Source organism: Stigmatopora argus, chromosome 3 (assembly GCF_051989625.1).
Source record: "Stigmatopora argus isolate UIUO_Sarg chromosome 3, RoL_Sarg_1.0, whole genome shotgun sequence".
Classification (NCBI taxonomy): Eukaryota; Metazoa; Chordata; class Actinopteri; order Syngnathiformes; family Syngnathidae; genus Stigmatopora; species Stigmatopora argus.
Window position 1 is genome coordinate 10,400,112 of NC_135389.1, and position 22,396 is coordinate 10,422,507.

The following is a 22,396-nucleotide window of genomic DNA, read 5'->3' on the forward strand; positions in this document are numbered from 1 at the left end:
TATATGTATATGTATATATGTGTATATATGTATATATGTATATATATATGTATATATGTATATATGTATATATGTATATATATGTATATATGTATATATATGTATATATGTATATGTATGTATATGTATATATATGTATATTTATGTATGTATATATATGTATATTTATGTATGTATATATATGTATATTTATGTATGTATATATATATGTATGTATATATGCACACGTATATGTATGTGTGTGTATATTTATCATGGTGAGGCTTTAAATCTCATACTTATACTATACTCATTAAACTCATGTACATATACAATGACAATAATAGCATTCAATTCAATATTTCTGTCAACAGGGGGCCCTGTGTTGCCGATAGTTGTCGTCACCCCTCTTCCTGTTTTTTTCTCATTTGGCCACGGGGTGACGCTGTTCCTCCCCCAAAATAGCCATGCAAAGAGGATTCGGCTCTTGTCGTCGGTCGGATTCCCCGTCCGTGTGTCACTACTATCATGGTCGTCCTCGCTTGGGAGAAAAAAACACGGCTGGAACGCGTCGTACAAGCGTTATTTAAAAGCCCCAACACCACCGTACCGGGCGCCATCGCCCCTCCAATGTAAAAAAAGAAAAGAAAAGAAAATCTAAGCCAGAAAAGCAGCAGAGAACGAGAGAAGTTGGCGTTTTCATCCACCACGCGAGCAGGGAAAGACGGCGGCATCCGGCTCGAGAAGAAGCTCGGAGGTCGGGGGGGACTCCCGTCGGAGCAGCGCTTATCGGTTCTGGTGAGTAGGATTTATCTATCTATCTGTTTATCTATCTATTTATGTTTTTTTTTGTTATTTAAATGTCGCTAGCGAAATCCAAGCTGCACTCTCCGTTGGCGACTCGCAACCACGCGGAAAATGCGTTCGTTGACTGTTCCACTATTTGTGGATAGAATGCACTTTTTTTGTCCCTCTTCACATTCCTAACGAACGGGCCACCAAGCTTTAATACATTCGTAACGATTTTGTGCTTCCCCAACATTGGGAAGATATTTTAAATCAGGAAAATATCCGTACAAGGTAGGTACATGGGGCAATTGCCGTCTGCTGGTATCATTATTATGCCCGTGACCATACATTGCATGATCTCAGATCCACACGTTTTGCACATTTAAATCGTTACAATCGATCAAGTATAGTCAAAAACATGGCACAGGAGTAAATACTTCACATTTAACAAATGTAACAATTGCAGGAATTTATTTTTAGTGACATTTAAACATCCAAAGCCATGCTTTTCGCCCACACATTATTGTGTGTGTTGTACTATGGTATTTTAGTTATGTGCTATCTTAGTATCAAAATGTAGTGGGCAACATGTAAAAGAATTGCATACATATAAGAAACAAAGAAGAATTGAGAAACTTCCTTGCCTAATGGCATGCCACATCAATTTGGGGATATTTTGCAATGACAAATGTTGTCATTCTTGTTTACCTTAAAGCAGTGTTTCCCAACCTTTTTTGAGTTGCGGCACACTTTTGCATTGAAAAAAATCCCAAGGGAAATTTCCCGAATACGGGATGAATGAAGTGACCTTCTCTAATCTAATATTAGAGAAAAAAATAAGCAACAAAATGACTGTTTCACAATTTGAATCTTGTAATAGTATCTATAATTTAATGTTCAAGCTATTTTGATTTTAATCTTGCAATACTTCAATTTTAATCTCGCTATATTCATATTCATTTTTTTCCCTCTGAATTTTACATTGTACGACTTCTTGGAATTTCCCGCGGCACACCTGACCATTGCTCACGGCACAGTGGTTGGGAAACACTGCCTTTATAGTATCTAAACATGCTTGAGATGACTCTTACAGTACCTGCAATGGAGGTTTATGTCAAGTTGTATCATTGTGTAGTTTTATTGGAACTTTTTTGTTGTATTTTTTGTAACTTCTAAAATTGCAGGAAATAGTATTGATATTTGTGTAAGCTTTCTTGTAAACAGACTGATTAATATCTCACAGCTCTCATCCCACACAGGTTAGGGCTCACTTTACACTATTTTTTTTTTTTTTCAATCTCAGAAAACAAGATGCGATACCTTCTAGATGTCTGGCAGTTTTCTCTTTTGGCATGTATCGTCTTGTTTTACACACTGGTACTACCCAAACATTCAATGACCCACATTAGGAAGATGAAGCACAAGACAGACCAAACAGAAACGAGGAATGATATTATTAGAGAATATTTATTTTGCTATTTACTGTTGATTTTGTTTAATATTTCTTTGTTAGATGGTATTTGTAGCCCTTTGCAAATTTAATGATTTGGGCCTGTAATTATAAAGCGGAGAAAATACGTATTTGGTTAGTCACTAATTGTTTAACTTCTTCCACTTAAAAAAATGAGAGGCCCGTAATTTCATAATTGGTGTAATTTTTTTGAAGCACACTGTAAAGTAAATTTGAATCTCATTTAAAGTAGTGTATAGTGGCAATAAATGTATATCTATCTATATGAATCAAAAGTATGCAGTTTTAAGGAGGTTGAATGTATTTTTGACTTCAGCCTAGAAATTAAATTAGGTGCGGTTGTTTTACTTTTCCAAGGCACTGAGTTGTTTCGTGTGCTGCCACCACGTAGGGCCATCCCCCAGATAAAGACCTTGGGGGACATTGATGCACCGGTGTAACCCGACCTCCTGCGAAACAGCTGTGGCCACGCCAACACTGAGTCCTGGCGCAGATCGAATTTTGGTCCAGTATGCCATCATCTCATCAAACTTTTTTCCTGGAACCACCATCAAAAACATTTCCACACGTCCCAAATTATCAATATAAACTCCCACCCTCAAAAAGATCGATTATACATTGGGGTGAAATTTGATAGCCTTTATTCTTACGATGGCTGTCTACGAATTGTAATGTTTCAGTACTTTTGTTAGTGGCAGCCAAAGCGTTAATTTGGCTGTATTCAGTTTTGAAAGTCCAACTATTGGACACTCATACGATAGTTGGAAGCATCACCATGGTGAATTTAGAGTGCAACACAGTGTCATCACAAGGTTAGAACAAAGAGAAAGGAAAACTCACAGAAAGGCAAGGAAGCGGATTCCTTGAAAACAGCCAGTTCACCAACACCAAATAGTCAGATATGCATTCAAAAGTTCATGATTATCCAGTCTCCCCTGAACATAGCATTTTAGGCATTGTCACTGAATCCCACAATTTTCAATCGTACTTTTCTAATTTTGTGTAACGGTATGTAGCGGACATCTCTTTCCCAGATAACAAGAATCACCCACATTCTTGTCACAAGGGGTGTTTTCCTCTGACTGTGAAGCGTCTGGCCAAGACTTCTGTCTGAAGGTTAATGTGTCGGTGCTCTCCAGAGAGCAGCTGCCATGTCACAGGCAACACGCCAGTCTATAGATAGCCATGAATACAAACTCTTTCCTTATTCTTCCCCGTCCGCATTAACCCAACGGATCCAGCACCGAGAGGCTAAACCCCCCTGCCCCCATCAGACATAAATGCTTGACAGGTTTGTCCGCCTCCACTCCCCGATTCCCGAATTTGGGAGTGTCTGGATTGGGCCAGCTGGCTAGATTGGGCCATAGGCTAATAACCACATATGTGGCTTGTCAACTCGATGAGTGTCTAAAACAGCTGAGGGGCTATTATCGCCTTTTCTCGTCACTCTTTGAACACTCATTGCGTGCTTTTCCTGTTTTTGGATAGGTTTGGGTGGTCGTTACTAAAAATGGGGACAGTGTTCATACTCGCCTTTCGCAACTTTAAGATTTCCCCAGTGAAAGACTTTTGTAGGATGAGATGCTTTTGTATTAAGATGTTTGATGCTTTTTTTTTTCCTGGCATCTTGATGCCAACGGACTATTTTTAAGTGAATTTAGGAGCTTCATTAAGAATTTTACAGCCCTTTTGTGGCAATCTTAGGTAGTGACTCAATATCGTTATCGCCGCCTGATACAACTTTTTTTGGATATCGGATTTAGTCACATGATCGGATCACGCTTTTTAGTGCTTCATCTATTCAGAAATGCATCATTTTCACTGGTCTACAAATATGGTGAAAATTAAATTAGTATCGGCGAAACATATATTGAGTATATCTGGATAGGATCAGAAGTCAAAAAGTCAGTATCCCTAAGTATCGGCAATTATAGGCCATTTCATGGTTAGCGTTTTTAAGGTTGTTTTTTTAAAAATGGATTTCGTTAATGGTAGAATTTATTTTTTTAAGCCATTCATTAGCATTGAAATTTAATCAACATCAAATGCATTTGTACTGAGGTGGCTTGCTTTGAAAATGATCATGTTTCAGTGCAATGTTGACTGAGAGTCAACTTGGAATGAGCGTCTATCAATAACGGCGACAACCAATGAGGTCATTTTGAAAGTAACATAAATGGTGTTAGAACAGTAAGAGGTTTGTTGATCTGTTTCAGTGTTGTAAGTGGTAATTTATCAAAGTTACTGTATGTTCAATGTAAAAACAATTCATTTAAAAAAATTCTACTTTGTATATCATTGTCAGCTGAGGTAATATCTCAATTTTGAATTGTACTTTATTTGAAATACTCATGGCTGCCAAACAGTAGTTCCCTATGTTCTATTCTGTTCTACTCCTGAGTGCTATCATCAGAGGTAATTGAGAGATTTTCAACAGGTTTATTATCATTGTTGAATATTACAATCTATTAATCTCTCAGTTATTCTGCTGAATAACGAAAGAATCCGCCAAATATATACAGTTAGAGTGACTGACGAATAATATAAATTTGTGAGAGTATAAAAATTTGACAAAGCTGCTCTTAATCATTCCACCCATGTCCGCCTCAATTTGATCCAGAAAAAACTGTCTAAAATAGTGAGTGGGAGGCATAATCGTGGAATCAGGTTTTCCAGGCTCCTGGAAAGTACAAAGAAGAAGAAAGTAGTCATCAAAGAGGAAAGCGGAGAACGTTGCGTTTGTCAGCCTGTTTGCTTTCCAAAGAGATGGGCGAGCAAATATCTTAACGCCTCACCCAACCGGTTAGTTGCTGAAGAATATTTTATGACACCTCTAAATCTAGACATCTGAAAGACCCAATCAGGCCTGCCGCAGCTCAACTGTGAATCACGATAATTAGGAAGCAAAATGCAAACCAAAACCCTGTGGCTAAAAATAAGTCTTTATCAATCACCTGATCAATTTCCCTTTGATTCTAAAGCCGATTGAGTTTCTCACCGCACAAAAATTGAAATGGCATTGAGCATAGTGGGAAAAGAATTCCCGCAGGAGGTCAAAACTAGGTGTGCATCATAACAAAGGGACTGTAGTGCCCTTGTTGATTTCTACTCTGGGTCGAAGGTGTTTGCCTTTTTATTTTGCGTTCATCACTGCTCACCACTTTTTAACCTTTTGGTTAACACACTGCAGGTGGAACTGTGAGTGTGAAATGTTGTATATGTGCTGTGCGATTGGCTAGCATCCATTACAGGGTGTCCGCTGCCACAGTCAGCTGACCTAGGCTTTATTATGCCCATGGCAATTGTGAGGAGAGGTGGGATTGGATGGATGGAATTCCAACGGCCCCAGAATTGTAACATTTGGAACTCCACTAAACTGATCAGGAAAAATTCGGCCTCCATAAGTGTTACAATAATACAGTGTCCCACTTTGAAGACTTCAGTTCAGTTAGTATTGTGGTGTTGTAATGAAAACCCCACAAAAATAACCCATTGCAAATTCCTTAGAAGAAACGAGCTGTGGTTTTTCAAAAGAGTAATTCATATTTTTTTATCCTTAAATGAAATTTTTGCTTACACGAGCCTTAATGCATTTTTGAGGTCTCAGATATGTCTCATAAAATAAGCAAAGAAGGAGCGTTTCGACAACTACTTGGGGGGGGGGGGGGGGGATAGAATTTGGAAAAAATACAATGCATATACATCATAAAGTAAAAATACAGCATGAAGTAAACGCGTTAATGATCCCATTTACTTTGATTTGCTTTGTACTTTGTGCTTTTGCTTTGTTGTTCTGTCTAATCACCCTCTTGCTACTGCCCAAATGAAATTTCCCGAATACGGGATGAATAAAGTTATCCAATCCAATAAAGTTATCCAATATTGTATCCATAACAGCAGAATGCCAAATTACAAGATTCCGTAACTATCACTTATTTAGGTCTTTTGCCGAGTAAACGCATCTTATGGAGAAGCACCACCAATTTCGTCACACGCAGTTTCTGGGTGTGATGACAAGTAGGCTTTTTTGTTGTTGATAATGACAACAGGGCCTATGTCCGATTATTATTATTATTAATATACAAAAACAATTGTGAAATGGTGCCACCTTTGCCTCAATTTGATTCAGGAAAACCCTGCTTGATGGTTAGATGGCTGAAGACTAGCAAACATACAGAAACTGTAAAATTGTCGCACTTTTTAAAGCTAATAAAGCAGCATTTCTTTTAGAGTTTTATTTGGTGCCACTGTTTAGAGATGTCACTACGGGCATTACGTTATCCGAGATTGTCAACATAAACGTTCACCGATAAACATCAGGGTAACCGCAGAGACTACAAAAGCCGCTCAGCTGCGTTTGTTAGCTCTTTGATATGGCAACGATTGCGTGATAACCCCGTCTTGCTGCGTGGCCCCCTAAACAGATAGCCGCATGGCTTGTTGTTCCCTTTTAACATTGTTGAAAGGCAGCGAGCCCCTGCTGAGTTTGCTAGTGTAGCTGTGGTGGGGGTGGATAATTGAGTCGGGGGGTGTCTCTCTAATGGTGCTGCTGGCCCATGCTGATGCTCCCCAGCTGTGTTGACTCCGATCTGATGAGCCCACGCGGCCACGCCCCAGTGATTAACTCCCCAGTGTCATGTCTGTAATTCATTTTCCGCCTTTACAGTGAAGCTCCATTAATCGACCGAGATGTCAATTTGCAAACGGTTGGAACAGGTCCGTAGAAGATGCGATCCGTCCACCTCATCCAGGTCAGGACTCGAAGCTCACTGCGGTCAGCAGACCAGGAGAGCACGACTTGGCCAAAAGGCCAGGCTGGCAACCTAGCTGTTAGTGTTCTCTCTTGAAGGCGGTTTCTACGGCAAACAACGCATACGATGAACCTGTGTGCAGCCGTAACACGCAAGCAAAAGATGGGAGTCTCAGTCAAACCAAGAGCCAAGCAGCGATGCTTTATTGACATTGATTAAGCAGCCAAAAACACACGCCAGTCTTCATGTCCTAGGCCTGGGAAAACTAAAGATATGTACATCCGGGTTGTCCCTCAGACGTTTCCTTCTGAACACTGTTACTCTAACCATAGTTATGTTCCATATGAAATACTTGTAAAAAGAGAAAAAATACTTGGATAAATGTTGCTTTCAATGGTCACTACATGGTATTTTGCATTGTGGTGAATAACTAGGGGAAGGCTACAAAACTCCTGTGAAGGAAATTGGAAGACACCAGTTGGTACGCTATTCCTGTTTGGTAAGCAAGCTTAAGTCTTCATAAACAAACATGATTGTGTGGTCACTTTTTACTCTGACGTTATGCAATCTTTGCATAACAGATAAGCGCTAAATCGTTAAACAGGTTTTTAGATGACTTCTGTGCCTCAATGTTTAATGCGTGTAAATACAATCTTCCTTTTGCGGTGCTCAAAACAGGATCAACACGTAATACACTGGAAGCAAATACTCAATATCACAAATACAAAACTGGATTTAATGCCTGTCGACTATCCAACACACTGTTTTGTAACCATCTTTGGAATTTAAAATAGTATTTACAATGATGCCTTGGGATAATAATCATGTTCATTTAAGTCATTTTCATACTAAAAAGTAACTGAACATACAAAAAGACGAAATAATCTCCTTCAAAAAATGAATAGAAATTGCCATAATCCTTTCCACATACAAGAAAATCTGTGCTTACACTTTTATTTAAGGAAAAACAGCACCCAATAATATTGTTCTTGATCAAAATAAAAGCACTAACCATCAAATAGAACCACTGATTGAATCAAAAGCAATCAATTCAGTACCTAGAGGCAAATAAGAGTGTCCACCCAGCCTACTATTCATGTTTTAGGGATGTGGGAGGAAACCGGAGTACCCCTATAAACCCCACGCAAACCCAGGAAGAACATGCAAACTCCACAAAGTGAGGACCAACCTGGGATCGAACCCTCGACCGCAAAACTGCGAGGCCCACGCTCTAACCTCTCGTTCGCTGAACACTATTCATTGTAAATAAATAATTTTGGGAGAAATGAAGTGAAATCTGAGGACACGCTGCACACGATGTTTTTTCAGTGAGTCACTAACAGATGAGCTCCCGTTCAGTCATTGAGACTCTCCGTTCCCTCTTTCACACAGTGTCTATCATCAACTCTTAAGTGTACATGTGACCACTTTTCTTGTCATTACTAGAATGCTCGAGCTTAAGATCAAGTGAGTCATGGGTTTTTAGTACCGCTCATTCAGGTTGAGCACAATTTTTATCAAAACAATGAACAGATTGTTCAATTCTGTGGATTTAGGTTTGTTATATGCACACTCATCGTTACTTTCTTTACTTGATTGCGATACATGGGTTGGTAGGTAGACACAAATACTACAAAAGGTGTTGTAATTCCAGTTAACCAGTTTATATTCCCTGTCTTTAAACTTTTAAAAAATCCAACAAAAAAGGGGAAAAGATACTTTACGTCTGGTTAGGTTGCCATTGTAAGATTGGATCATTGTCAGAAACCTGCGACATCTTGCACAGTTTTGCCAAACTTTGAAACACTTTTTCCCCACTCACAAATGTTTTATCTCACATTGATTCTCCCTCAAAATGCGTTACCATTAAAGTAGCCGTTAGATCAGGTCCTAGGACCAGGTCACAGGAGAGAGCTTATACCAGAGTGAACCTCTCACTCAAGCTGTTGTAACCATAGCAGCGGTGTTAATCAGGCCAACCATCCAGTCTCATTGCCTGGGAGACTTATGGACCTGCGTAACATTTTTGGCTTTACATCTACTCGCCCTCTTGCCCATCTCTAAAGCGTATCATCACACACCTGTCTACCAGCAAAACAGGTGTTGTATAGGGTGTTGCGTTGGGGTTGCTGGTGGAAAAAGCCAATATGGAGGGAGCTACATGGTCATCTGCAAGTATCGGAAGGAAAAAAATAAACAGTTTCAGGGGGGTTCTCAGCTCAAATTTAGGCAATGGTATTACATTTTAGGCCCCTCTCACACCCCCAAAGACTCGATCCTTTTTTTCCGAAAAAACATTTCTGACCCATTTTGAGTCTTCAGTCCCATGCGCTGAAATTGCAGTACTTGAAACAAAGATTCTAGAGTTAGAGGTGATAGAACATTAAAATTAAGTGGCGGGATTTGGCAGTTAGAAAAAAAAACTTGACGTTGTTGCTTCACTCATCTTTATTTTTCTGGTGTCCGTACTAGGCTTGTGCATTTAAAGGTCATGTAAAATCCTTTATGTATTCGTTCTTAATAGAGAGCAGAATGGCCAGTCACCACAGGTCACAGACCTCCTCCCCTCTTCAAGTCCATGTGGTTCGTGCATACAATGCATTCTTTATGTAACAAACTAAGAGTCTCATGATAAAGCCAGCTCTTCCACTCATGTCCTCATTGTCTTGGTCCGAGTGAGAACAGTATGCTCTTTAAATGGGCTAGGCTGATCTCACCCATGAATCATGCGCCAGTCAGCCATCATGCTATATGCCTCCAGCAGTGTATTTTTGTTTTTTGTTTTAAACAAGCAACAAGCTTTATGTTGGTACTTAAGCCACCTCATAATGTAACCACAATGTGTCATGTTGCAATTGTGTAACCCATTTGTACTATACAACTATGCAACATAATGCATTCAGTTGTCTCAGATTACTCTGAGGGATCTGTTCAGAATACATATCAAATGACATGAAAACACAGCATGCACCAGTGACACAAAATCAAGTCATTTTCACTCTATCAAAAAATTTCTAAAGTAAAAAAATTCCAACTATGTTTGATTCATTTAGTGGCTGGAGAGTTGGATTCAAAAAGCAATATCTCAGAAAATTATTGACTACTTTAGGGACTTTTGTAAAAAAAAAATTATGTACCAAATATTTCCTCACTTTTTAAGTTTAAAAAAAAAAAACTTGGGATACCCTTTAAAGCAAATTATGGAATATATATCTATATATATATATATATATATATATATATATATATATATATATATATATATATATATATATATATATATATATACATACACCCTACATCTTGAATGTAGCTGTCTGTGTATTGTCACATTACAGTCTGGGAAATTAATTAATCTAATTTTAGTTTTAAAAATGTATTGCAGTTGAGTTTGTTAATGTTACATCAGTGCTTCTAGTAGTTTTCAGAGAAGACCTTGCTTGACACCTGACAACTGGTTGACACAGTCCCACTATGGGGTCAAGAGGAGTTTATGACCTTGCATTTTTCTATTTTGGTTGGTGGCCCAGACAGTACCCTGTGGCCTGAAAACGTAGGCTGCAGATGCACAAAACTGTTTTGCTTTGCATACCTGTTGATGCCCGAGGTTGGGTCCTAATTGTGGGATTCCTGACCTTCTCCTTCATGCTACAGTGAGAAAGTGGTTGAATGCAAGGAGATGCTAATTTGCCTACGAAACATGGTTTCATGACCAATTTGTCATTGCTATTTCTCAATTGCTGACCACACCTGTGATTTAGGGGTTACGGTGCATACGTCAAAGCGAAAGGGGTGTAAGATGGGAGATGGAACATCAGTATGCACACAGCCTCGTTGAATGTCTGCACTTTAAAAATGTGAAAACCCCCAGGTTGCTATGGCAACAAATCCCCAATCCTCCCATGCTTAGACCCCTCCACCTCACTGGTTCCCCCTGTTGCCACCTCTGGCCCAGTCCCGGTGGCTTTGGGGCTCAGATCTTGGACCAGCCTACTTAACAGGGATCAGGCATCATGTCCAAAGCCCTCAATCCCCGGCATGGAACATGGGACAGCAGCCTAGTGCTTTGATTCTGTTTGGTAACTAATGAGATTTAAATGACTCATTAAATTTAAAGCAACCATACTGTATGAATCAAAAGAGAAAGAATGAGCTTCACATTAAAGTGATTGATGGTAATCCCATCAAATACTACAAATCAATCACAAATTTTGACCAGCCAGCATGTTATCAATGTTAGGCCTGTTGACATTGTGATGTTTAGTCTTACTTCTGGTCCGATTTCTGGTCAATAATTGCGGCAAGATTTCTAGTTTGATTTGTTGCCGTCAGTGACATTGAGCAAAGGTAAGCACAAATCTTTGACTTTTCTTTTTTTTGGTCCAAATTGATCACCTGTTTTTCCATGTATGTAGTTGACGAAAATTCAGGTGCATTCATTCATTGATTTTATAAACGTTGACTCAATAAGACGTGGGCTCTCAAAAATGTACAGTTGTGTGTCATTTGCATTGGTATGATGAGCGTTGTTGCAATGTTTCGTAATTTGAGTTAGAAGAAGTACTATATACCTAGATGTTAAAACAGGAGTGGTCTGAGAATGGATCCTTGAAGAACCCCACGTGATTTTGGTTCATTCGGGCCATGGTTTCTTATAGACAAGGAAATCCGCACCTTTGTTTATTAGGTTTTTTATTAAATTTGGTTCAATAGTTATTTCCAAAATTGTTGTTCTTTGACCAAATTATTATTTGATATTTGATGAGTAAATGCAGCCAAATAATGGAGCTCACTGACGCTTTTGTAACAGAGCTACTTCTTAAAGAAACAGAAACAGTCATCTGAATTGGGTATTGATGGCAAAATAATCACTTACAGATGTTAAAAAAGGTACCCTAACTCAAGTTAAAAATACAGTGGTACCTCGACGTACGAGCACCCCTACATACGAGCATTTCGAGATACGAGTAAAATTTCGAGCAAATAATTATCTCTAGATAAGAGAAAAAATTTGAGATGCGAGAAAGCCAGGTGGCCAAGACATGAGGCTGTTTATCATTGTAGCGCACTGTCTTTTTTGCCGCATGTCTTTCGTGTATAACAGATATCTACGAGCACTGGGCGGAGCGTTGCATTTTCCCGATTTTTTTTCCCCATCACTCAGCGCGAATGCCGGAGTGATCGCTAATACGAGGTATATATTACTTCTCGTTGGCTGCTCATAAGAACATCAGGGGCACTGGCTGCGCAACTCCTCGTGTAATATCTCTGGTCGCAACTACCTCTTTGTAATGTTTCTGCAAGCACTGGGCGGAGCGTTGCATTTTTTCAGTGTTTTTTTCTCCCCCTTAACCTGTTGGCGGAGCGATCGCTAATTCAAGACTACTTCTCGTTGGCAAGTGGTCGTGCGTGATCCTAGTGTGTGGACATTTGTGTGCATCATTTTCAGAATATTTTGAAGGGAATACAACAGCAAACAGCCCTTCGATAGTGAACGTGAGGGTGGAGGTGGGGCAAACGGCCAACGCAGCCAGGAGAAGGTATAAAAATGTAAAACAAAATTAGAATTAAGTTTAGTGTAAGGTTAGATTAAACTTATTTTTGAGTGTGTCTGCATCGTAATCCAAGTTCATTTAAATTTGTTTGTTATATTACGATTCACCGGTGCAAAAAGACCCCCCCCCCCCCCCAAATATTCGACCTAGTTTTCTGCACGCACTTTTTACTGACATATATAAACAGTACATACAGTACTTAAGTGTGACATGCCTGAACTTGTCTGTCTTGCAATGTTTTGGCATTTTTCTCTCAGAATCAATGTTCAGCACCCAATATTTTTTCTTGCACTCAATCTAAACAAATTCAAACAGATGAAACTTGAAGAGTAGTATTCCAATTAAAGAATGGAAATGCCCACAGCAGTAAATGAGCATTCTGGCTGGATAAATTTGGAAACAAGAGTCAAGTATTCCATTCTTAATATTATAAGCGCAACAACAATGAACTAAATGTGTGTGCAAAAATCATTGTTATGTCATGTTGATGTCACAGACTGCGTGCTTGTGCTTTTTGCTATTGTCGCCGGGTGCAACTGACCGATGTGCAGCTGTTATGACAGGCCAGTTGACATTCCCTTTCGCTTTTCTCCCCACAGTAATTTGAACGTTTGTCAGACAGAAAACACGACGACGACTTTAGGAATATAAAATATATCTTTGTTTAAATTTGGGGATCGTGACATCTAGTGCTCAGTTTCGAAAGCATGAAATGTTCGAAGGCGAAGAACATACGATAGCCAAAGAGATGATGAATAGTCCCGGAACACATAAAAATTGTTCTGAAATTCAACATGCAAACAGTTAAACTTGTATGTCTACACTTTGACATTCAGCTAAATTGCTTGCTTACAGCAGTGTCTTCACTTTTAAAATGAACTGGCATTTTAACACACAGTCGGATTCAACAAAATAAACCTAAAATAACATAATTAACATAATAACATATGCATGATACTTACAGTCTCTCTGTCTTCTTCACCGTTGGCCTGTAGCTGTTAACCAACTCGACCACAAATGTATGGACGTTCTCTCTTGAAGCAGATGTGAGATGTCTGTAAACAACATTCTGGATAAATGTTACAACTGAATCACTTTTTTTTTAATTCTGTGGGTCCATATGTGTGTAGCTTTTGATCAAAACAAGTAAAAAATTAAAATAAAATAGAAACCTGAATGCTATGCATTCCAAAGTTACCATAGAAACAAGCTGCTGCTGAATCCACTTGCACTTTACAGTGGCTTGGTTTGGAATCTTCTAGACTAGTGGCAATAAAGTTTGGTGACGAATGATTCAAACCCGACATGTTTAGTGTCAGCCACATTTAAGGCTGTATGCTATGCATCAGTGTTGGGGGGCACCTGTGTTGTTATCCCATCTTTTTATTCATCAGCGATACATGTCCTGATCTGTCAAGGTGGTGAATTCTGGCTCTTTGCAAGGGCTGCCAATGTCCTCTCTCCATTTCCTACCCTTTCCTCTGGCAGTTTAGATTGAGCCTTTTAACTTCAGCCCGAGAGAATCTCTCACCGACTCGTCATGTTTTCTTAGCGGCGGGATGTTGAGTAATGCGCCCCAATGAGCAGAGTCATCATTAACATTACGGTGCCGCTTGGCCAGCGTCATTGTTGTCCAGTCAATCACTGGGGCATTGAATACTCTCTCTGGATGTGGGATTGTGAAACATGGCTGCAGGCGAATGACGTTTATTTCTCCAGAGCCACACTTTATATGACTTGGTTTGTTTTTGGATAGATGTACCAAATCCCTACATGCTAATTGGTATATTTCTATAGGCAATGCATGTACGTGCATGCACGCACACGTACATGTTTTGGGGGGAGGGATAATTGACTAAAATGTCCAGTGGCTATAATTACATAGTGATTAAAGAGTAAAGAATGATTGAATGTGTGAACTTACGTTCAAAGAGCAGAACTACAAAATGTGCAACTTATTCTATATTTTACTGCACAAAAAATGATTCCTAACGCAGCTGTTTCTTTGTCAAGAAATATGTCAAGGCCTGCGGTGGATAGATAGATACCCAGAGTACAACTATTACCTTTTATCTCCTGTGACATGTACACTTTGTCTTCTGTCATGCTGCAGGCCTCCTCTTCCCGAGAGCTCCATGGAAAAGATGAAGCGCTTAAAACGGCGGTTCTCTCAGACACTGCGAGGCAGCCACACTATCGACGAGTCGCTTTCGGAGCTGGCTGAGCAAATGACCATTGAGGAAAATGCTTTGAAGGATCATGGTGAGTGTCCAAATTGGACTCTTCTTCAAAGCATGTACATTTTGGAAATACATTTCCCAATTTATAAAAAAAAACTCAGCCAAACTTAAACATCACAATGAATTCCAGTTAATCTGCCACTTTGGCCAGATTATCTGATATGCACACCGTTCTCATTAAGGAACTTTTATGGTGCTTGATATGGTTTTCTCTTTCATGTTGCCTGTCCATACCGTGATTATTTAACTGTGTGTAATGTATCCCAAATGTGAGCAAAAGTGACAGAAAAATCCCCATTAGTCAAGTATGCTTTCGTGATTGTTACACGCGAGTGTCCCTGAGTATTAGTTGAACATCATTCTGATCTGGAACACGGCCTGCCAACTCCCTGTTTGAAATGGGAATTAGTGAGCTGAATATTAATGAACTGGATTCGTCTTGTCACCAAAGCCAAAATCTCACATTTTTATCTAACGCTGACCCAGAAAGTCACTACTGAATATCTTTTAATAAAGTTGGCTATATGCCAACTTGACAGCAATATAACTGCTTTGCTTAACTGTACAATGTTCTAAATGCTCTAGTTTGCCTTTTTTTAATACTACTTGCCAACAATGAAATCTGAATGAAAATTATGAATTATGAAATTTGTACACATCGGACTTGTGCATGGGGGGCGCTGGAGCGAGTGGTTAGCGCATCGGCCTCACAGCTCTAGGGGTACTGGGTTCAAATCCAGGTCATGTCTATCTGTGTGGAGTTTGCATGTTCTCCCCGGGCCTGCGTGGGTTTCCTCCGGGTACTCCGGTTGCCTCCCACATTACAAAAACATGCATGGTAGGCTGATTGGACACTCTAAATTGCCCCTAGGTTTGAGTGTGAGCGTGAATGGTTGCTTGTCTCCCTGTGCCCTGCGATTGGCTCTCCAACGATTCAGGGTGTCCTCCGCCTCTGGCCCAGCTGGGATAGGTTCCAGCACCCCACGCGACCCTAATGAGGATAAAGGGGTACAGAAAATGAGATGAGATATTCCCAACAGCGACAGGCACCGCAGCAGGGAATGTTCCACAGCATTGTTGGCATGGTGCTCGAGCTTTTGAGGAATTCACAAATTCTCCATGACATCCCCATAGCAACTTTCAGTCTTTCTTCTATTTCAGTACTACTCCGTTGCCTACACAGTTAAGCAAACGGCTCCCAGGCCTTCTATCAGGTTTCCTGACTTGTCTTTTGTCCCTGTCCCTCTGCTCTCTTTGTCTCTGTATGTTGCAAATTACTTTTGTGTAGTGATTCACTTCAGGATTATGTGCGATGGGATGTGTGCAGCCTGTGCGCCAGAGAGTAGGCTCGAGAGGAGGTAGAATGCAGTAGCTGGTTGAGATGTGATCTCAACTGTGTGATTCAGGGGAAAGCACTCTGGTCCTGATGTGATTATGCAAGTCATACCTTGGGCAAGCAGTAACAACAGCTGCTGAGAGATAAGGCAGCAGGGAGAGGGGGGATCAAGAACTCTATATTTTATACTGTTTGGTAAGGCAATATTTTTTTTGCTGATTTTTCAAGTTTCTTATTTGTAAGTTTAATTTCTTGTTTTCTACGGGATGATCCGTCGTTTAACAATCCTCCTTTCAAAATATAGAAATATAATTTACTGAACCCTGGTGGTGAAGGCTTGCTCACCAGAATGAGCAGTGCAATCCCAATTCAATTATCTTGAGGCACATACACACATGGGCTCGTACTTCTGTTGAATTATAGTACTACAGTAATACCACGACACTTTGCGGATCGACTATCGCGGATTCACCATCGCGGCTTGGATCCACTAAATAGAAAAGAAAAGTTTATAGCATAGGAACATTTTTTTTACCTAGGTCTACAATGACTTGTGTATCTTGTGTCTGTCTTTCTACAGTAACCAAGAAATTTCCCGAATACGGGATGAAATAAAGTTCTAATCTAATCTAAAATTACAAAATTGAAATGATGAAGGCAAAGGCAATCACAATTGGAAATTTCACTGACCAATAAAGGGCAGTGCCTACCTTTTGGAGTTAAATAAGAGTACACAAAATAGGGGGAAAAAACGAATCACATTTGGAGATTATTTCACTGGCTACTGGAGGGCAGTGTCTACCTTCGGGATCAATACGATGTAAATCTAAATATGTGACATGTGGCAATGCTATTTTGGCAAAAACTCAGTCCATTTTGAAGCTATTGCAGAACAATTGCCTTTTACCGAATCAACATATAGCTGTGTTGCTTGTGTTAATGTGTGGTTCTTTCTTTGCCACTGGCATAACACTGTGATGAGGAAAACTCTTGCTCAGTAGTATTACTCAAACACAAAGTTGCATCAATGCAACTGACTATATGGGAAAAGGTAACAGTTTTGAGGTTCAATGCAACCCAAGGCATGCTTTGGTGTCTCCATCCATTTTATAAAGATTTCCTTTTACGTTTCTTTTGTGCTAGCAGAGCCAGTCATGAAAAATGGTCGCCCTCCGTCAGCCCGCAGTGTCCACTCCTTCCTGCACCAGTACACGGGCTCCTTTAAGAAGCCACCACTGCGGCGGCCCCAGAGCGTCATCGGTGGAGGCCTGGGCTCACTCATGACAATGCCTCGCAACGGCAGTCGCCTCGGTGAGAATGGCACCACACCAAAGCCTCTTTTGTAGCAAATGGATTTATTTTATGCCTTAAAAAAATGCACCTCTGAATACAGTAGTTTTAAAGTTTGACCTCTACATGCTTTAACAGTAGCGACATTTAATGCAAAAGTGTAGTTCAAAAAAAAAAAAAAAGTTAATGTAGTTTCAAAGTGTACACATTGGTACAGATTTATAGTCGGGGTGGGCGATATACCCTTAAGTCATATTTTAATATTTCGAGAAAATTTGCGATGACGATATTTGTAACTTTTTGGAAACAAAAATACTGAAAAAGATTTATGTATTTGCTGCTTCTGATCAACAGCATTTATATTGCAAGCAATATTTAAGACAGACTTGTTTTTCACTCCAGTTAAACTTTGTGCAGTTTTGGATTTATCCCATGTCAAATTGCAGGGTGAAATACTCATGAGGAACGTAGAATAACAACAAATTATTACACATGATCACCTCACCTATGTTATGGCAGTTGTGTTGCTGTTACTAGCTTCTGTAATATTCACACTACTTTTAAGCAATCCAACAATTGCAAGCAAGCGCAACCAACATACCAGACTCCCTGCCTTCCTTCCCACCTTAATTTCTCCTCCTGATCTTTCCCCCCTTTCAGATATTGTGCACGAGAACCTGAAGATGGGGTCTGATGGAGAGAGCGACCAAGCATCTGGCACATCTTCGGATGAAGTGCAATCACCCTCAGGTGTCTGCTTGAGAAACCGCGGCAACCGACGCATCTCTGCAGAGGTCAGCAACTGTCCCCTCTCTTTTAAAACTTCATTTTCCAACCTATAAACCATCAATGACTTAACCACACTTTCCTAACACATGGTTGAATATATTCACTCTTGTACAAAACTTGAGCAAAAGTTATTACAATAAATGAGCTGTGCAGAGTGACACTGGTATAACATTGGGCGGTGAATCCGTATCTTCCAGTTGGTTAACTGTAAAAAGTCAAATGCGAATGTAGTGAGTTATGACCTCGGCGACAGAACGAATTAAATGCACGAGTCATATTACCGATGTGTTAGAATGGCGTCATGTAATAGAAGGTGCGTTAATGTTGTGCGTTGTAACTAAAGTGTAGGCGCAAAAGCTGCTTAGTGGCCTACGCAAGGTCAAACAGAGACGCGTAGTCCACCTACTTGGATGCCCAGCATGTTTTTCATGCCTGTTTAAAATAAATATAATCAGTGTGCCACCCCCCACCCTTTTCACACACCCACACATTCATTGATGGCAGATTGTGATGTTGTTCTAGTGGTTAGTTAGTTTAAATGTGGTTATTGTTCTAAAGGACAGACCACTTTTTGCTGCAGTAGAATCTTTGGAATGTTGAGGATTTCTCAATAGATCACAGGCATTAAAAGCCCCAAAAGAATATTGATTCTACGTTGAGATGAGGACTTTAGATGAGGATTTGAACGTGTATCCACTTGCTGGGTTTGTTTACTCACAAAGCCAATTCAATCAATTTTAATGGCTGCTTATTGGATTAAGGAATGTGCAACTGGCATATGTCAGAGAGGTACTCTGCACGTTTGTCAGTGAAATATCATCGTGTCATTTCTTTTTCTGTTAAAAAGGGTTATTCATTTATTTAGACTTTTTTTTAAATTAAAATGTTGATATAAATATTAATTCAATCCAATATTGGTCTCATATGGTGAAATACAGGGAATGACTTAAGGAGTTTAATCCAAATAAGTAATCAAATTCACTGAAGACAGTGTTTATGATGTTTGATTATAAAAAAAATCATCATATCGAATTCTTACAGTTAAAGATAGAACATTGTATGATACCTAAATATTTGGAAGGTGCAGAATAACACTTCTAAACACCACTTCAGATAATTACCGTATTTTTCAGGAGTATAAGTCGTACTAGCCAAAGAATGCACAATGAAAGAAGAAAATATATATGTTGTACTGGAGTGTAAATCATATAACATTAATTCATTTTCTGTACCGGTTATCCTCAGTTGTACAATATTATACATTAAAGTAATGGGAAAATACAGGACAACAGTTAAAATAAGCACCTGTTTGTGTAACATATTAACAGCCTAAAAAAATTAGATCAGGTTGAAAAAAAATGTATACATCACACCTGTGTATAATAAATTGTAGGAAAATTGAGAAAAAAGTGTGATTTACAGTCCAGAAAATATGGTGATAAAAAAGAGCCATTACTAAGAAGTATGACCCTAGTTACAAACGTCCTGTGAATGTTTGACAACAAGTATCAAGTTGAGGAAATCCCGCTTCCTGTCATTAGGTGTCCTGCTGTTGATGAGTGGAAACCATTGCTGCTTGGAATTACATCACATGGATTATCGTAATACGGGCCAGATGGGCCTTTGGGTTGTAACAGATTAGGGCAGCTTGATTGGTCAGCAGCAGGGGGGGATGCAAAGGTCACGTGAGGGATGTCATCACTTGGCCTTGGCGACCTCTCATCACCCAGAAGAGAGGAACTGGTTTGTCGTTGCAATGAGAATAATTTGCGCTTTTTTCCCCAGGTGGCAAACATTCTATCTTTTTAAATTGCGGTTAATAGCATGCGATCCGAGCCATTAATTGTATTTAGAATAAATGGGATTTTATCATCAGTTTCAGAAGATCAAAATCCTGGTTGTAACTCACATTTTTACCTCAGAAGATAAAGCAAATTGACCAGGGGATGCATTTCTAATTTAAAAAAATATAATAATAATAATAATAATAAAATGTAAGTAATTCTGTTCAGCTTTGTCATAATTTTGTCACTACTCAGAAAGGGCTCAGAAATTGCATTAAAGCTGCTACCAAGAGGCCGGATTAACAATAATCTAACAAAGAAAGGAAATGCATGATGGGAAATGTTTGGACTGTGTATGCACTTATGTAACAAAGAGGAAAGAATAATGCTTTTTATTCTGTGTTGTTCCTACAGTGTTGTTTCACCCAGAACTCCTCAAGTCGCTACAACATCCATGTTTCTATACCACCAACTTTCTGTTCACTAAATTTCTCTGTATTTGCTTAAACTGTCGCTCATGATTTATTCAGCTTGTTTGCACTGTTACTTACTGTTTTTTTTTTGTTTATTCTCTCAACTGACTGTATGGTATTATGTGCTCTATGACTCCACGTGCAGGACCTGAACAAGCGTCTGTCCCTGCCAGCCGATATCCGGATACCTGACGGCTATTTGGAGAAGTTGCAGTTTAGCAGCCCACCCTTTGATCAGCCGCTCAGTCGACGGTCCCGTAGGGCCTCACTGGTAAGCGGGCGGGTTGCGTCGGGGGTTCCACACGAGAACAGAGAAGGACCACATAAATATAAAATATACAACTATTTAGTGTCATATATTTTGGCTTCCTAAATGCTATAATGTTACATTCTATTTTATCTTTTTATTAATTAGAATGTAATTTACCAGCCTGTCACTACTTGGTAGGAGTCGCGGAAGGTCAACGCTGACATTGAATACATTTGACAATAAAAGAAGAATGAAAGCAGGAAGTATTTTAGTTGACCCCAGTTTTTCAATCTCGTTACCCTGTTCACTGCGCCTTTTTTTTACTGTTCAAGAAACAGAAATCAATAGATGAAGATTCATAATTTAATATACATTTATATTTTAACATACAATTTTGATAGTAAATGGTAAATAAAGCATTTAAAAAGAATGAATAGAATCAATTGAAATCCTGGGAGTAATGTTTTTTTTAATAAGATGTAGTCTTAAATAAACAACCAGAAAAAAAGGAATTGGAATGTTTAAAACAATTAGAGCCATCACTATATATTCATTTTAGAATTGATCAACATTGTTTTTTTGTATTCATTTATTTTAAAATCTGAACATTTCTGCCACCAGTTCCCAAAGCATGACTTTGTAGGGACCTGCTCTATTGTAGATTTAGGGTTTGTCTGGACTGTTAATGATGGAGGAGGGGATTATTGTATACTGCAGATAAGTAATTCAATGATTATTAACCACTATTAACCGTGGCTGATGAACATCAAATTCTATAGTTGCAGTTCCTTTTAAACTGATTAGAAGGCGACTAACAAAAACATCTTAGGGAGTACTTTGCTAAAGCCGGTGTTCTAAGCCAAATCCAAGAGCCATAGAATAACATTTTAGTTTTGACTTTAATATGCCTGACTGCATGTTCTTTAATTAAGCGTTATTTCCCATTCTGAGAGCCAGCAGCCATTTGTCACAAGGGATTAGCTAAGATGTCGGTGGCGGTTGTTTGACTTCCCCGGAGCCGTTGCCAAGCCGTCAAAAGGAGTCATTGTGGTGTCCGTTTGCTTGTCGCTAATAAGGACGACGTTCTCGCATGGCCATGTGTCTTCATCTCTTGCTCTCTCTCTCTCGTTCCTGCAGTCGGAGATTGGATTTGGGAAACTGGAGACCTACGTAAAATTGGACAAACTGGGGGAGGTATGCCAAAGTTTTCTCTTAACTGCTAGTGTTCCCACTTGAAGTCCGAACTTGAGATATTTCTACTTTGTTCCTCAATCATAAATGGTTAAGGCAATACTAGCCAAAGAGAGTGAGACTTGTAGTCTAATTTTGTTACCTTCTACATTCAAAAATTGTATTTCGGTTAAAAAAAATAAAAATGAATCGGAACTTGTAAGTAATTCCGTTCAGTTTTGACATAATTTTGGGAGAGCTATCCTAACTTTTTCCACGATACAGATTTTTGGGCTATAATTTCCAACGGAGTATAAATCACACCAGCCAAAGAATCCACACTAAAGAGTATGTATGTATATATGTGGCATGGAAGTATAAGTGGCATTTTTTCGAGACAGAAAAAAAGCTGAATCATAGGATTTCAATGGTCAGAAAAATAAAGAAAACAGATGTAAGCGGGTTTTTTTAATTTAATTGTTATTTTTTATAAACACAACCCCTCTTTTTTCCGCTGTA

The 22,396-nt window shown here is 39.2% G+C and overlaps 1 protein-coding gene across 2 annotated transcripts in view; it reads left to right on the plus strand.

Annotated features, from left to right (window-relative positions):
* Nucleotides 1-462: 462 nt before the first annotated feature.
* LOC144071030 (cyclin-dependent kinase 17-like) overlaps nucleotides 463-22,396 on the plus strand; it is a 30,573-nt gene continuing 8,639 nt past the window's right edge. The window contains exons 1-6 of one of the 2 annotated variants that reach the window (XM_077595713.1): nucleotides 463-777; nucleotides 14,659-14,807; nucleotides 17,265-17,432; nucleotides 18,072-18,205; nucleotides 20,603-20,728; nucleotides 21,845-21,901. In XM_077595713.1, the coding sequence (XP_077451839.1) occupies nucleotides 14,681-14,807; nucleotides 17,265-17,432; nucleotides 18,072-18,205; nucleotides 20,603-20,728; nucleotides 21,845-21,901 (612 nt within the window). In that variant the 5' untranslated portion in view covers nucleotides 463-777; nucleotides 14,659-14,680. The remainder of the gene's footprint in view (nucleotides 778-14,658; nucleotides 14,808-17,264; nucleotides 17,433-18,071; nucleotides 18,206-20,602; nucleotides 20,729-21,844; nucleotides 21,902-22,396) is intronic. The other variant, XM_077595714.1, reaches the window with a different exon arrangement.